The sequence below is a fragment of the Lissotriton vulgaris genome, chromosome 4_1, assembly GCF_964263255.1.
Source record: "Lissotriton vulgaris chromosome 4_1, aLisVul1.2, whole genome shotgun sequence".
Classification (NCBI taxonomy): domain Eukaryota; kingdom Metazoa; phylum Chordata; class Amphibia; order Caudata; family Salamandridae; genus Lissotriton; species Lissotriton vulgaris.
The window spans coordinates 1,874,735,044-1,874,750,858 of record NC_141691.1 but is presented as its reverse complement, the minus strand read 5'-3'; the positions used below and the strand labels follow the sequence as shown (position 1 = coordinate 1,874,750,858).

General features: G+C 47.5%; 1 protein-coding gene across 1 annotated transcript in view; it reads left to right on the top strand.

Annotated features, from left to right (window-relative positions):
- WASHC5 (WASH complex subunit 5) overlaps positions 1 to 15,815 on the top strand; it is a 402,037-nt gene that overhangs the window by 174,441 nt on the left and 211,781 nt on the right. Inside the window, exons 17-21 of the mRNA XM_086966205.1 lie at positions 273 to 353; positions 1,188 to 1,289; positions 2,011 to 2,190; positions 2,912 to 3,036; positions 3,121 to 3,283. Coding sequence (XP_086822331.1) covers positions 273 to 353; positions 1,188 to 1,289; positions 2,011 to 2,190; positions 2,912 to 3,036; positions 3,121 to 3,283 — 651 coding nt within the window. The remainder of the gene's footprint in view (positions 1 to 272; positions 354 to 1,187; positions 1,290 to 2,010; positions 2,191 to 2,911; positions 3,037 to 3,120; positions 3,284 to 15,815) is intronic.

The window sequence follows — 15,815 nt, the reverse complement described above, 5'->3', positions numbered from 1 at the left end:
TGAAAAACATGTAGCCATGTTTGATATGTATTGTATTCTGCATTTTGGCTTGGTTTACGGCATACAAATACCACATACATGCATACAGATACTGTGCACATGCCATACAAAATCCGATATTTCCTTAGGTATTTTACCTCTATTAATCAGTGGTATTCAGCAAATCCTAAACATAGCCTCATAAACACCAATTAAAGCATTGTACTTGGAATGGATCAGATCAATTGGGAATTGACTGATGATGCTTCTCTTCCTTGTGTTTGCTCAAATAGGTTGCCAGGCTCACTCACGCCATCTCAGTTTTTACTGAAGGAATTCTAATGATGAAAACCACTTTGGTTGGTATAATCAAGGTAATGCTTCCATTATATGGTGTGTGGGACAGCTGTGTTTATATGTAAGAAATATTTCTGCTTAATTTTTTTCTTAAAATGTGGACTACTACAAAGCTCGTGGTTCAGATGTGTACATGTTTGAGAGGGTCACACTTTTCTCCTCATCCGATACAGCTACATATGTTTCCAATTCCCATTCAGACACAGCCCACCAATATTCCAGTGGTAGAACCTATTCTTTCTCACTGAGACGTTCAAAATTGTGCTCATGGCTTCTCATTGCGAATATATTCTTTTGAAGATATTGTGCCCAAAATGTCTCTTGTGTGCCCGAATTTCTTCTCTTAAATTCAACAATTTGGTTTCCTGCAACTTGTATCATCAATGTTAAAATAAATGAGGTTGGGCTGTGGCTTCTGAAGCATCACTTGTGTCCATATATATCTGCAGTGGTTCTTTATAAATTATATCCAATTCGTTTTTACCTAAAACATCTGCACAATGAATAGCTTTGTTAATCAACCTTCCTTTGTTACTGTAGTTGGCCAATTTCCTTGTTTACCCTTGTTGTAGTGCAACACATGTAATGATGTATTAATGCATCTGTAGAGTACATGTTCACCTTGCAGCTGCTTGGCACTGGGATTAAATTGTTCTGTTATTGAAAAACCATATCCTAAAAGCCTTCCTCATTGAGTTGATATTCAGAATGTTGATACTCTGCACAAAAATGTTTTTAAAGTTTTACCCTCCTTTTTATTGCACATAGCGTAAAAATTCAGTTGATTTATGCTTGTACTTGAACAAAATACTTCTTCATATTTGTAACTTTAATTCCATACGTTATTTCAGGTGGACCCAAAGCAGCTGTTAGAAGATGGGATCAGGAAGGAGCTTGTTAAACGAGTTGCTCTTGCTCTCCACAAGGGTCTGATATTTAACCCTAAAGCAAAGGTATCTTCCAGTGTGTTCTTGCATTCTCTTAATGTGCAGGACTGTTATACAGACCAACTTTCCATCTTTCACCACATTCACTACAATATCTGTGGGTGTCCATTTACTTATATATTTTATTTGTGATGTGATTACCTCCCTTGATGGATAGGAATGTCCTATTCAGCCAACTCTTTCTATTTTGAGTTTTGAGAGATATTTCAGAGCAAAGTGGCAAAATAATACAAGTGGAGGTTCTCATGATCTTGAAAGGTTTGCTGAGAGAAGAACAGCAACTGGGTTACATTAGATACACTGGGGACAGTGGTGCTATTGGTTTGTTTTTCCAAAGTAGTGCAGTCTTTTTTTCTCACAAAATTATAAAATATGCTAACTTGCTTTTCAGTTTCTTTCTTGGGGCTACTACATTTCGTTCCCTGCTGTTGTCAATAACAAGTGTGTCCCACGCTTGTGGCACATAAAATATAAACTACTCGACTCCTCTTTACCAGAAGCATGTGGATTCGAGTTTATAGCTGATCAGGCATTAAGGACGTAGCTTTTTTGGTTGTAGCATTTCCAAGGAAGCATTGTCTATAGTTTAACAATTTGTACCATTCTAAATCCAATCTGTGTATGTGTTCAAAAAAATAAATTGATGGCATATTGTCGCATATAGTCTTAAAATATTCAAATAATCAGGGGGTATGATCTTTTTTTCTTAAACTATTCTTTTTTGCAGTCTAGCGAACTAATGCCTAAGCTCAAAGATATGGCTGCTACCATGGATGGATTCCACCGTTCCTTTGAGTATATTCAAGATTATGTCAGTATTTATGGGCTGAAGATTTGGCAGGAAGAAGTGTCCAGAATCATTAATTACAACGTGGAGCAAGAGTGCAATAACTTCCTTAGAACAAAGGTATTGATTCCATTAAAAAGGTGTTTCATTTATGTAATCTATTTAAGCATGTGTTAGAGTTCCACTTTATTGGGCAAGTAGATTGAGATTTAGCTAGATGGTATTACAAAATGTGGATGTGGCCCAAACTTTATGAAGGTGATATTAGTAAACTGTGCCCTGCCAGTAACTAGGATCTGTGCTGATCACCACTTAATTTTTCAATTTCTACCTCTTGTTAAGGTTTAATTAACAATGGGAAATACATTCTAGAGAACACTGTTTTTAAACTCTTTCCTCTTAGTTGCATTAATACCACCAACATGTTTTCGGTTTTGAGGTTGTGGGCCCAGTGACCAGAACTGGCTGTCCCGCCACCTAAATTTGTTGACTAGAAAGAGTAAATACGTTTTTAAAAATATACAATATTCAAAGAATCAAAGCCACAACTGCACTTGTTACCAAGCTCTCACACAGCATGCTGGTGCCCAATGTGAACAAACTGACATGGACTCCATTGTGGTCTTGGTGCATAGTGCAGTGAGCAAAATTCCTGTTCCAGTGCGTGACCAGGCCTTTTTCTTTAATTGAACTTTCAGTGGTCTGTGTTGCTTTGGGAACTTCAAAACAGACTATGTAATATTTGTATTTTGTCATATAAATAGTTATTGGTTATTCTGATAGAGGAGGAGTCGGGTAAAATGCCATTATTTATAACTGTTTCTCTTTGGATTTCTTTCAGATTCAAGATTGGGAAAGTATTTATCAGTCTACTCATATTCCTATCCCTAAATTCCCACCTGTGGATGAATCTATAACATTCATCGGCCGCCTCTCCCGGGAAATACTGAGGATTACAGATCCCAAGTAAGTCCCCGAGAATTAGCTACATTTTATCCTTTTTTTGCATCAAAGCTTGTGTAAAAATGTGTATTCTGGTTATTTCCTTAGAGCCACTTGTTACATTGACCAAATGAGCACATGGTATGATATGAAAACTCATCAAGAAGTTACCAGCGGACGTCTTTTCTCAGAAATTCAAGACTCCCTGGGGACCTTTGGCCTGAATGGATTGGACAGACTACTTTGCTTTATGATTGTGAAAGAACTACAGGTATCATTCAACTACTTGTTTTCAATTGTGCATATATTTTCCATCAGCCTAATGTTATTTAGTTTTTATTATTCTTGAAAAGAAAGTGTAGTTTTAGTGTTTTACATATAGATTCAATTGCTTAAATATAATTCTCAGTTGTGTGGATTTGTATTCTTATCCTAAAAGTTGAAAGGTCTGTTCTTTTCTTGGGGGAAGAGTGTTGGTTAAAACATTCATTGACTCCATTCAGTGAAACAAAGCATTATGATTTGACATTGAAGGTAGGTACAATGCTCCTAACATACCATTATGTCCAAATGGTGTCTGATTTAAGAAATATTACAATATAACTCCTAGAATTTAATTTTCTTTACCTTGCAACAAAACATTTAGTCCCCATAGCAAATAAAACCAAAATTATCTTTTTTGTAGCAACAATGGAGAATGCAGTTCCAGTAAGTTACAATCACTTAGCTGGGAGGCAGCCTTATAATCATCAAAAAGTGAATTGTGAAATCACATTGCAATGCAGGTCTACAGAACCTGTAATCCAATACAGGGGAAATTGATCAATGTACCATAACGTTTCCTAACCACTCTAATGGCTTAACCGTGCCATATTCATCCAGGCCAATGGTTCTTTATCTTTTGATGTTTATAGACACCCACTGAATCACTCCTGGAAGGCTGGGACCTAAGCATTTTCAACGATTTTAACCCCAAAACAATGCACAAAAATGCAAAAACATGTACATCAACCAGAGGAATAAATTATGTTTTACAGTTAATTTACAAACACAAAATATACAAAAATCGAACTTTAATTGGGAAGCATGAAGTCTTTCAAATGTGGTTCAATTTCGGGGGTGCGTGGCCTGCAGCCAAGGAAGATGGCCGCACACTAGGGAAGCTGTGCTAGTAGATCGCAGCAAAACACCTGCAATCTGTTATCACCCGACATTGTGAGGACACTTACTGGCTCGTGTTGTGGAGTATCGCTGGCGGGTAGCAGTTAGAGGCGTGAAGGGCCGATTTCAAGTGTTCGCCAGCCGTTGTTAGTTGCCCGGGGCTAAACATCCTGCTGTAAGAAAATGGCGCCAGCTGCCTCAGAGCGTGGCTGCTAGAAGTCCTTGACTGTTGGTGGGGCCTGGGGAGCTACTGACGGGCGGCTGGGGCTCGGAGCTACCGCTGTCGCGGGGTGCTTCGGACGACTCCTGCAGCTGAGACAGAGGACGGGGGACGAGCGCATGTGGTTCCCGGCAAGTGCGCGGCGGCCCGGGCTGCACGGTCTGAGACGTGAAAATGGCGCCCGCAGCGCGCCGCAGCTAAAAGTCCGCGACTGGCGGTGGGACCTGCTGAGTTGCTGGCGGGTGGCCTAGGTGGCGAGACGCCTCCACCGCGAAGCGCTGTGGACAAAGAGGGGCAGGCGCTGGCCGGAGGAGGACCTGGTGTCCTTGCAGTTCGAGCTGCCCTGTCGGGTACGGCCCGCTAGGCGTTTGAAGCCTGGCCGTGGCCTGGGGGCGAAGTGAGGCAGTGCAGCGTTTGCTGCAGGAGCGCCAAGGCCGGCCTTGCGGGTGGAGTGGGCCCGGCTGTAGGCGGGGTCAACAGGCACAGCAGCAAGGCTCAGTGGCAATAGATGGGAGTGGCGACAGTGAGGGGCCTTAGGCCTTGGGGTCTACAGAGACTGTTCTAGCTGAGCCTGAGGCGCTCAAGGGCCCAGCGAAGTGAAGGCCTGGTGTTGGTGCCCCTCCCAGCCTGGTTTAAGGGGTGCACGGCCGGGGCTCCTCAGATGTGGAGACTTGTTTTGCGTCTGGCCCCATCATAGTCAGTGGTGAGCCCAAGAGTGATGCAGGGCAGTGTCCAACGTGTAGAGAGGACTGTGGGTGGGGCCGGGCCTGTCCAGCGGCCGGCCCTGAGGCCCTAACCTGCACATATCAGATCAGCCAGAAGCAGCATCTCGGAACCCAGAGGAGGACTGCGCTGTAGTAAGCGGCCCGGAGCGCGGTGGCGGTGCCATAGTGGAAGGGCCACCCAGTGGCACGCACCGTGTTGCCGGGAGACCGTGCCTAAATTATACTTAGGACCGCATGCCTGTGCGATTGAGCCCTTAGAGTCTGGCTGAAGAGCGACGCAGGTCGCTTGGCTACTGTCTGACCTTGGGGCCCGACGTGAGACGAGGGGCTTCTACCTGATTGATGAGCTTGACACATATCGGGTGCTTGCCGTGCAACAAGAGGCTTTAGAACACTACGATCGGCGGGGGAGTCTGGGAGGCCCATAAGAGTGAGGTTTCCTCGCCGAGCACCAGGGGACTGATTGGACTACTGAGGCGCAGTCTACACTATGGGGCGCAACAGGCTGCCCGCGCAAGGCCAAACAAACCACACCGATAATTATAGCATTGCCATGGGAAAGGAGGAGGGAAACCAATGTGGGACCCAGCACAGTGGGGCAGAGGACGACAGGCCTGACCCCTCGCTCAAGGATATCATAAAGGAGATGCGGGCACGATGGAACCCAAGTTGGACTCGGTCACTGAGGAAGTTAACCTTCTCCGCGCAGACTTTAGGAAAATGTCAGACAAGGTAGCGGAGGCGGAAAGTGGCATTGGGAGCTTACAGTCCAAAACGAAGAGGCTCGAGGAGCAAGTCGCCAAACTCACCAAAAATCAAACGGACATTGTGGCTCGCCTGGAGGATCAAGAAGGTCGGGCACGACGCAACAATATTCCCATTGTGGGGTTCCGGAGGGAATGGAGGCCAGTCTACTGACTGCTTAGTGGAGGACTTGATCCTTAAGCATTTTAACCCGAAGCGCCTATCCAACTTCTTTTCGGTGGAGCGGGCTCACCGTGCATTGGGGGGAGGCCCCAGCCTGGGGCCCCTCCATGCACCATCATCGCCAGGATCCTGAGCTATAGGGATCGGGATGCAATCTTGCAGGCATCACGATTGTCCGGAGATTTGCAATTGGAAAACGGCACAATTTGCTTCTTCCCGGACTTCACACTCAATGTCCAACGTTTGCGCAGATCCTTCGAAGGGGTCAAGAAAGCCCTCTGGGACCAAGGAATCAAGTATATGATGATGTACCCGACGCGATTTAAGATTCTGGACAGTGAGAAAGCTTAATTGTTCGACTCACCGACAGGGGCGAGCGACTGGATGAAGGGATGGCGGACCGTGGGCCGCCAAAATGGTCCGTGACGATCAGCCTATAACTGCACCGGCCAGGAGGCTCAAAACAAACAAACCCCACCGCAAGAGACCCGAGAAAACGAGCAGACCTCCAATAAGTGACTACAGCAGCATGGGTAGCATGGGGTGATTCCTCCACGAGAGAGGGGGGGGGGGGTGGCATGCTTCCTGGGGCCGGGATGTTCCCTGGGAGCCGGGCTAGTCGATCCGAGACTGTGATTTGCTCCAGGGTGGCAAGATCGGGCCTCATAGGCGCTAGTTGTGAATACAGAAGGTTTTCAGCATTAATGGTTTGGGCCGGAGGGGGTGGGGGGCCGGAGGTGGGGTCCTCCAAGGTGCTCCAACCATGGGGTGTGCACTCCGGACACTAGGTATGTCTCTTTCTGCGGTTTGCAGTCTTATGTTCCCTCGTTTGTTGGACATGGGGATTATGGGGCGACAGGCGCTCTGCGTGTTTAATAGGTGGGTGGTTGGGGGCCCACTTGGCAGGGAGAGGGGCTTGGGCTGGGGAATGGGGGGTTGTTTTTAGGGGAGGTTTAAGTTTGGCTCATGGTGACTCAAATTCATATGTATGATTGTCTCATCTTGGTAGCACGCAAAGGATGGGGATAGATCCGAGGTCTCACAGGCCCCTGTACAGCAATGGGTGAACAGGTACGAATAAAGATATGGACGTGGAACGTACATGGGTTGGGTAACAAGGTTAAAAGGACACTGGTTCAACAGCACGTGAAGCGCCACTCCCCGGATGTAGTGCCCTACAGGAGACACATCTTCGTGGGAACAGATGCAGGGCATTAGATTGTTTTGGCTACTAGATGGTGGCCCACTCGAGGTTCACATCTGGCGCCAGGGGAGTGGGGATTCTAGTCAGCAACACCCTACCTACAGTAATCTCAGATACATAGACGGAGGACTCTGGGTGTTTGGCGTCCGTGGCAACCAAGTGGGTGGGGTTGACAATAGTCCTTACCTCGTGTTACATCCCACCCGGCCTGCATGCCCCCACTTTTAAAAAATTGGAAACCCACCTTACTGACCTTCTCCGGGGCACACTTGTAGTGGTGGGAGACACCAACGCGGTTATGGATGCTGAATTAGACCACTCGGGGAGGCAACAGGGGGGAAATGGGCTTATGGGGCTTAAATATAGCAATGGGTCTTAGCGACATATGGCATACGCACTACTCCTCCCAAAGGCAATACACTTATTACTCCTCTAGACATGGGTCCTTCTCCAGATTGGACCACATTTTCACACAGAAGACCAATTGGGGGACTTTGCTGAACCCTGCATCATGGCCCGGGGAATATCTGATCACTCTCTGGTGTGCGTAGTCCTTAAAGGGGCGACAACTATCAGGGCAGACTTCCCAAGGATCGATCCTTGGTGCCTTAGGGACGATTCCATAACCGACAAATTACGAGAGTGCTCCCAACTATATTTCGATGAGAACCGGGGCTCGGTCGACTCCCACCTCACTTTGTGGGAAGCCTATAAAACGGTCCTGAGAGGTCAGGCCCAAGCGCTAATTGGAGCCCAAAAAAAGGAAGAATTGTTACAGATTCGGCAATTGGAAAGGGAGGTTGAGTCGCTGGAGCGGCGGACTAGCGGAACTCCCTTGCCGGAGCATTGCCATAAGCTCGCCCTCAAGCAAAAGGAGCTTAGATCGTTGGCGGAGGGTGAGGCCCGAGCCTACTCCCTAGCCACGCAGCACCGGATATACGACGCGGGTGACAAGTGCATGAAACTACTGGTGTGGCTCGAACGCCGGGATAAGGAGAGATCCTGGGTGGCGGGGGTGAAGGACGAGTCGGGGTCCTTGGTATCAACCGGCATTGGTATAGCGGAGGCGTTTGCGGCATACTATGAGAAAGTCTACATGCCGGTGTGCACCAGGACGGAGCAGGACTCCGAGGAGTTCCTTCGGGACTTCGCGTTGCCCACACTGTCTCAGGAACAGCCAGACCGTCTGGAAGCTGACCTCACGGGGGAGGAACTAGGCGAAGCCCTTCACTCCCTTCAGGTTAGGAAAGCGCAGAGTCCTAATGGGCTCCCAGTCGAAATATATAAGAGACAGGCCAATGTGGTCATTGACCCCCTGCGGCGGATGTTCCTTGAGGCTCGGGATGTGGAGACCCTTCCGCCCGATCAGCGAGAAGCAACGATTGTGGTCATCCATAAGGCTGGGAAGCCGGCTGACCAGTGTTCGTCTTATCGACCTATCTCGTTGCTCAACGTGGAGGCCCAGGTATTGGCCAAAGCCTTGGCAAAGAGATTGCTTTCGGTTTTGCCGTACCTGATCCACGTTGACCAGTCGAGTTTCATGCCCCGTAGGAGCACTCAGCACAATTTGAGACGGTTATTCGGGGTCCTATACATGACTGAGGATGTGGGCAGCACTCAAACCGCCTTGATGGCGCTGGACACCTCAATGGCCTTTGATAGCATTGAGTGGCCATACTTATTCCAGGTCCTCCAGAGGCTGGGCTTCGGTCCGGTTTTATGCAGCTGGGTGCGCCTGCTGTATGAACAGCCGGTGGCATGGGTGAGGGTGAATGGGGCGATGTCCCGAGCAATTTCCCTGCGCAGGGGCACCAGACAAGGGTACCCCCTGTCCCCTCTCCTCTTTGCCCTGGCCCACGAGCCACTGGCGCATTGGATTTGGAGGGACAGGTCTTTTTGGGGCCTGGCACTTAATGACGAGTGGGAGGAGCGTATATCGTTATACGCAGACAACATCGTCCTTTATATGGCTAGACCTTACCCCTCAGTAGCGCAGGCACTCCACCTCTTCGAACTGTTCGGCAGCTACTCTGGCCATAAGATCAATTGGGCCAAATCTCTCATCTATCCCCTCTCGGGTCCTCCTCCAAGGATCCCGAGGAGCTGCTCGGCCTCAATAGTGATGGGCGGATTCAAATACCTGGGGGTGTATGTCACCAGGGACAGGGCGGATTTCTTCGCCCAAAATATAGAGCCCCATCAGGCGCGGCTGGCGTCAGATGTGACCCACTGGCGGTCCTTGCCTCTCACCCTTATGGGACGGGCCGCGCTATTTAAGATGTTAGCACTGCCGCGACTCCTATACATCCTACAAAATACGCTGTACCTGGTTCCGAGCGGGGTGTTTAGGCGCATATCCCAAGCTGTACGAACATTACTATGGGAGAGTGGGAACCCAAGGATAGCGATGCGTAAGCTCACAAGAGGGGTATACGACGGGGGACTGGCCCTCCCGGACGTCCAATTATACTACTGGGCTTTCCCAACTGCAAGTGATCAACGATTGGGTCTGTGCGTCGAGCTCGGAGCCAGCGTACCGAATTGATTGATCTGCGATGCCAGGTGGGAACTATGAGCCGCTTCTTTACTTGCTAAGGCTGCACAGGGAGCTGCCCTCGCACACGTGGGTCGTGCTCCAATGCTGGCAGGAGGCCAATAAATTCCTGGGGTGGACAGGCACCTTAACGGGCAGGACCCCTCTATGGCTTGGAGACCAGCTAGCGGAGGTGAGGAGGCTGACAGGTTTTAAGGGGCGGAAATTAATTGGGATCGAGTACCTGGATGATGTATGGAAAGGGAATGCCCCTAGATCCTTTGACTACCTCCAACGAGAATACCAGCTGCACGACTCCCAACACTACCACTACCACTACCTGTACCTCGCACATGCCCTGCGCTCCCACATACACTCCGGCACTTCGATCCCAGAATATTCTCCCATGGAAGACAGGCTCCTCCTTGATCCCATTCCCGAAAAGCCCACATCAACCATCTATCGAAAGCTCATAAATAACATGCTTGACCCGCTCGTGTCTCTTCGGGAGAGATGGCAGATAGATATTGGAGAACTAGAGGAAGAGGATTGGCATGAGGTCCTGCAAAGTCCCCGTGAAATTTAAATTCGGACCAGGTTCCACCTCGTTCCATTAAAGATTTTGCATCTGGTGTATTACCCGCGTACACACCTGTTCTCGTGGGGCAAGAGCCTGTCCCTGCTGTGTGCGAGGGGTTGTCAGGGAGAGTGGACATTCTACCATATTCTCTGGGAATGCCCGAACATAGTGCCCTTCTGGACTAAAGTGGCACACACATTGGCAACAGTGGTGGGTTCGCCGGTCCCGGTGGAGCCTAGGTGGCTCTTACTTATGATTAAAGGGCCCACGGACTGGTCCAGGTATAATTAGATTTGGCTGGCCATGGCAGCTGGGGTGGCGAAATGCAATATCGCCATTTGCTGGTGGGCGCAGGTGCCCCCTCACTGGGACCAATGGCTGCGAGAACTGGACTGGTGTCAGAGGGCTGAGGAAACTATATACAAGTCCAGGGGATGCATAAAGAAGTGGAAGAGGATATTGGGGCCTTGGGGGAGGTACCGATCCGGGCGGGGGAGTAAGTGTGATCCAGCCAGTGTACGGTCAAGCTTGCCTGCGATTGTACCATGTAATGTTGATATCCTTCATGTCTTTTGATCAAGGCTGTACGATGAATGTGAACATGAGCAATGTTAATAAAAAGAGTTTAAAAAAAAAATGTGGTTTGATTTCCAAAAGACGAAGTGATATGCTAGACTTTAGCACAATTCTATGTCTTTTAGCTCCAAATGTATGCTTCCTTATTGGTGGCGTATATCAGTGCTTCAATAGAGGCCTCCAGTCAGCCATACTAGATTCTGTTTACCATACTTGTGCTGCTCCCATGGTTAAAGCCAAGGCTATCAACTTACTTTTTAGTCCTCTATTTCAAATTCTTTCACATTTACTGTGTATTTTAAGTTTTACATTTTGTTTTATCCTTGTGTATACTTTATTAATCTGGTAATATGATTTAATTTTCTAAGCTGTTGCAGAACCCTTGAGATAGGCAGTATAAATCACATTCTCACTTGGCAGTCTTTATCTAATGTTTGCACAGACTTGGGTATTTATGAAATAGCTGGTCCTTTCTCAGTTTGCTCAAAACTGCATGTATTTCTTTAGCCTCGCATAAAGGCTTTTAGCTTCCCCTAAGGATACCATTTTGTATGTTAATATACTTGGGGTATGTGGTTGCGCTGGACTGGGACAAAGTCAAAAGTTCAGGCCAACCGCAGTGAGCTGCTGGCGATTACAAAAGTACCTTGATGGATTTGTGGTAGTGTTGAGACGGTGTGCAGTTCCGATCCATGCAGTGATGCGCTGGTCTTAATCTGCACAGCAGTGGCGATGCGTCTGCTTCAGTGAGCGGGGCACTGCGATGCAGAAGTTCTTTGTTGTCGTCAAGGCTGCAGACTGCGAGGATGCAAGAACCTTGCGCTGGGTAGAGTCATCACACATTGGTGGTCCGGTGCGTTCGGTCCAATCCACGCAGCAGCAACGTTTGTGTCGATCCTCACAACAGGGGTGATGGCCCAATTCTGATCCTCGCAGTAGCATTTATTCGACAGAGGATGCGTTGGTTCTGCTAGAGTAAGCACTTCCAGCAGTCCAGGACTGAGGTGGTACCGCTTGGCATTGCAGACTCACAGAGTCCAGGCGCAGAAGCAGGGCTGGAAGTCTTTTATATCCCTGAGACCAACTAGCCCTTGGAGTCACTCTGAGTTTTGGGTTCAAGTGATGCAGGTCCAGTCCTTCTCACCCAGGCAAGAGGGCAGCAGCCAGCTGGTCAGCATAGCAAAGCAGTAGTCCAGCATAGCAGCAGAGTGGCAGTCCTTTCAGCAGCACAGCAGTTTTTTTTCCTGGCAGAGTATCCACAGGCCAGAAGTGTACTGAAGTGGTGGCGCCTGAGATCCATTTCTTATACCCAGTGGTGCCTTTGAAGTGGGGAGACTTCAAATAGATGCCTTTGAAGTGCACAGATGCCCTCCCTTTCTGCCCTGGCTCCAGAACCACTATTGGCGTGTATGCAGCCATTTGTGTGAGGACAGGAAACACCCTATTCAGGTGCAAGTCAGGCTGGGTCCAGCTCCTCCCTCCCATCCTGTCAGGATGGCCCATTAGGTCAAACCTAAGCTCCCCTTGTGTGTGGCTGTGTATTGGGAATGCACAAAGCCCAGTTGTCCCCTACCCCAGACATGTGATCAGAGACAGTCAGCAGGTACTAAATGGCTAAAGCAAGAAAATGACAACTTTCTAAAAGTGGCATTTTCAGAATTGCAATTTAAAATTCGACTTCACTATAAGTTTAGATTTTAAATTGTGATTCCATAGTGGTGCAAAACAAATTTAAGGGGTTTTCACTGCCAGGACATGTAAAACTTAAAAGTACATGTCCTACTTTTAAATTACTACTTTTAAATTACATTGCACCCTGCTTTTGGGCTGTCCGGGTCCTTTTTAGCACTTATCTATACTACTATAATAAAAGAGAAACTTTCAGGCTTTGAGGCAGGTAAACTCCGGAACCACTGCGCCAATCTACACACCCGATACACCGTAGAAATTGTCAGGGTGTGTAGATGGTTATAGGCTATATAGAGTTTAAAAATAAACCTTATTTAAAAAATGTATTTTAAAAACAAAGTAGTCCCCCCAAAGTAGCGCCGGCCGCGACATGCAAGCTCACGTCGAGGAGCGGCGTAATAGCGGCGTCAGAGGAGCGGTGGACATGGGGCGGGGGAGGAGCGGTCACGTGAGGAGCAGCGGACAGGCCAGCGGCGGTGCGACCAGCGGAGAGGCTGACATTGCACGGGGGAGGAGCGGCGGCGGACAGGCGGTGAGGAGCAGAGCAGCGAGGAGCTGTCAACTCAGGAGCGGAGGCTGAGGTAAGCAGGCGGGTTTCGGGCCAGGCGGGGGACGGGGAGTTACAAAAGGCAATGTCGGGGCAGGCGGGGGTCTGGGATGGCGGGGGATGGGGACTAACACCTCCATTGACTCAGGCCAGGTGATGATCGGGCCAGGCGGCAGGCGAGAGACGGGGCGGGCGGGGGCACGGGCTGCTGGGCAATGTCGAGGCAGGCCGGGGTAGGGGGAAGCCTGAAAGCTCCCGGACAAGGTCGGGACGGGCTGCTAGTATATACTAAAAGGGAAGATTTGGGTCTGGCATGAGGTTTAACTTGCCAGGTTGACATGGTAGTATAAACTGTACACATAGGCTCTGCAATAGCAGGTCTGAGACATGTTTAGAGGGTTACTTAAGTGGGTGGCACATTCAGTGCTGCAGGCCCACTAGTAGCATTTAATTTACAGGCCCTGGACACATGTAGTGCACTTTACTTGGGACGTCTAAGTAAATTAAATATGCCAATTGTGGATAAGCCAGTCTTACCACGTTTTAGGGAGAGGGCACAAGCACTTTAGCACTGGTCAGCAATGGTAAAGTGTGCAGAATCCAAAGGCCAGCAAAAAGGATGTCCGCAGAAACAGGCGGTATAAAGGCAAAAGATTAGGGGAAACCACACCAATGATGCCAGGTCTAACAGTACAGTCGAGTTTAAAGTTGGTGCAGGCCGACGAGGGGAGCCTGTGGACTTCCCATCAGAATGAGGTTGATATGGTCATATTCATTCATGCTCTGTATGGGTCACGCAGCAGTGTGTAGGATGCTCTTAAGTTGGAGGGGGGCAGTAGGGAATCTGGGCAGCTCAGGAGCATGGTGTTGTTAACATCCAGGTAAACAAATACGAGGCTTGAACAGCAGTTCTGAAGCAACTACATTTTAGAAGAAATGGTTTCACTTTCATTAGTAGAGAGAGCTGATATGAGGCTTGCTTTGCTTTTCTGGCATTGTTCCGTGAGGCTTGCTTCCAGGATGATTTTGGTTGTGATTAAGTTTTGCTTTCAGTCAGTTGGGCTCGTTGTGGTTTGTTGTTTTTGTCAAATACAAATTTTGTGTTCGTAGAGTTGAGCTTGAGGTAGGTGTGGGCATTCAACTCTGGATGAAGTATGTGCATTGTCTGAGCAGTAGGATGTTTGGAGTAGAGTTGTGTATTGTCAGCATATTGGTGATTTCTTTTACGCTTTTATAGGTGAGTAGAACCCCAATGTGCTACATGAAGAGGTTCAAAATGACAGTATACCCGTTGGTAGGTAGGCAAATGGCAATAGCTAAGGGAAATTAGCCATTAGTTGGCATTTGCTGCTGTAAGCTGTCAGCCATTGTCTTTGTGGGTCATCTGTTATTAGATCTAAGGTCATCTGTTTGGAAACCCAATTTGACTAGGCCTTTGAGTGGCTATTCCTGGCAGGTTCTACTTCACTTAAATGATAGCTATAACATCAGGCCTGAATTAAAGCCCAAGTTGTTCACACCAAATACTAACGTTATCCTGGAGTCTGTCCTCCTTCCCAGGTAGAAAGTTTGAGGTACAATTTGCCTGATACATCCTTAGCAATTAAGCACAAAACTTAGATAAGAGAATCATTATTACCACTAAAAATTTTGAAAATCTGCTTTTCCTCTACCAGCTCTGAAATCGTCCACTGTCTGTTGAACCAAAGTCATAAACTGATGCATCACAGCAGAACACAAACCCATGGGGGATAAGTAGCAGTGACTAATAGACACATGCAGGTTCGAAGAATTGACCAGTGAGGCATTCCAGGGTTGAAATGCCATGTGGTGTCTATATTGATTATTCTTCTCCCATGATAGGGCTGGTCCTCCTTTAGCATCCATTAGTTAGTATCTTATGAGCCCATCAATATTTTATTGAGTTTGTTGCTTCTGCATGGAATTCCTGTGTATCCCCAAATTTTCACGCCATATATTCCCCACCTCACCCAAATTTGTGTGTAACTGACCTATTAGATTTCCCCTAAAGAATTTCTCCTGTTGATGAAAATGTTTCCATCTGTGACTTGAACAAGGAAACTGTAAATCTTTCAGTATGAATTAATCTATTTTTATGTAGATGCTTATGGATTAACTACCCCTCACTTCATTATTCAGAATCCAGATGTGCCAACCCCCTGGTTTTCTTTAGAGCTAAAAAAAAAGCTGACTAGTCCACTGCAGAATTTAAACTAGGTGTGTAAAGATTTCAGAGTCCAGATGACCAGTTGCTTTATTTGAAGTGCCTGCAAGGCAGGCAAAAAGAAACTACTGGGCCATCTTCATTAAGAAAGCAAACAATATTGTTTAAACTGGTACACTCAGATCCCTTTCCCCATCCCCTACCTTAACAAACAAATGACAGTTTCACAACATTTGTGAAACAGTTTGAATAACTTATCCATTGGCACAAGTTAAATTCAATAGCAACTCATTCAGACAATCCTTAAATAGACAACCCTCAACCAGAAAGAAATTAGGAGCTCCCTGGCTTTGTTCAGTTATTGGTCTATTCATTCATGATCTTCAATCTAAACGTAAGTCAGCTGATATGTACAGATCCTGAAAGAACAGACCATCTCACTCTGCATTCCTGTCG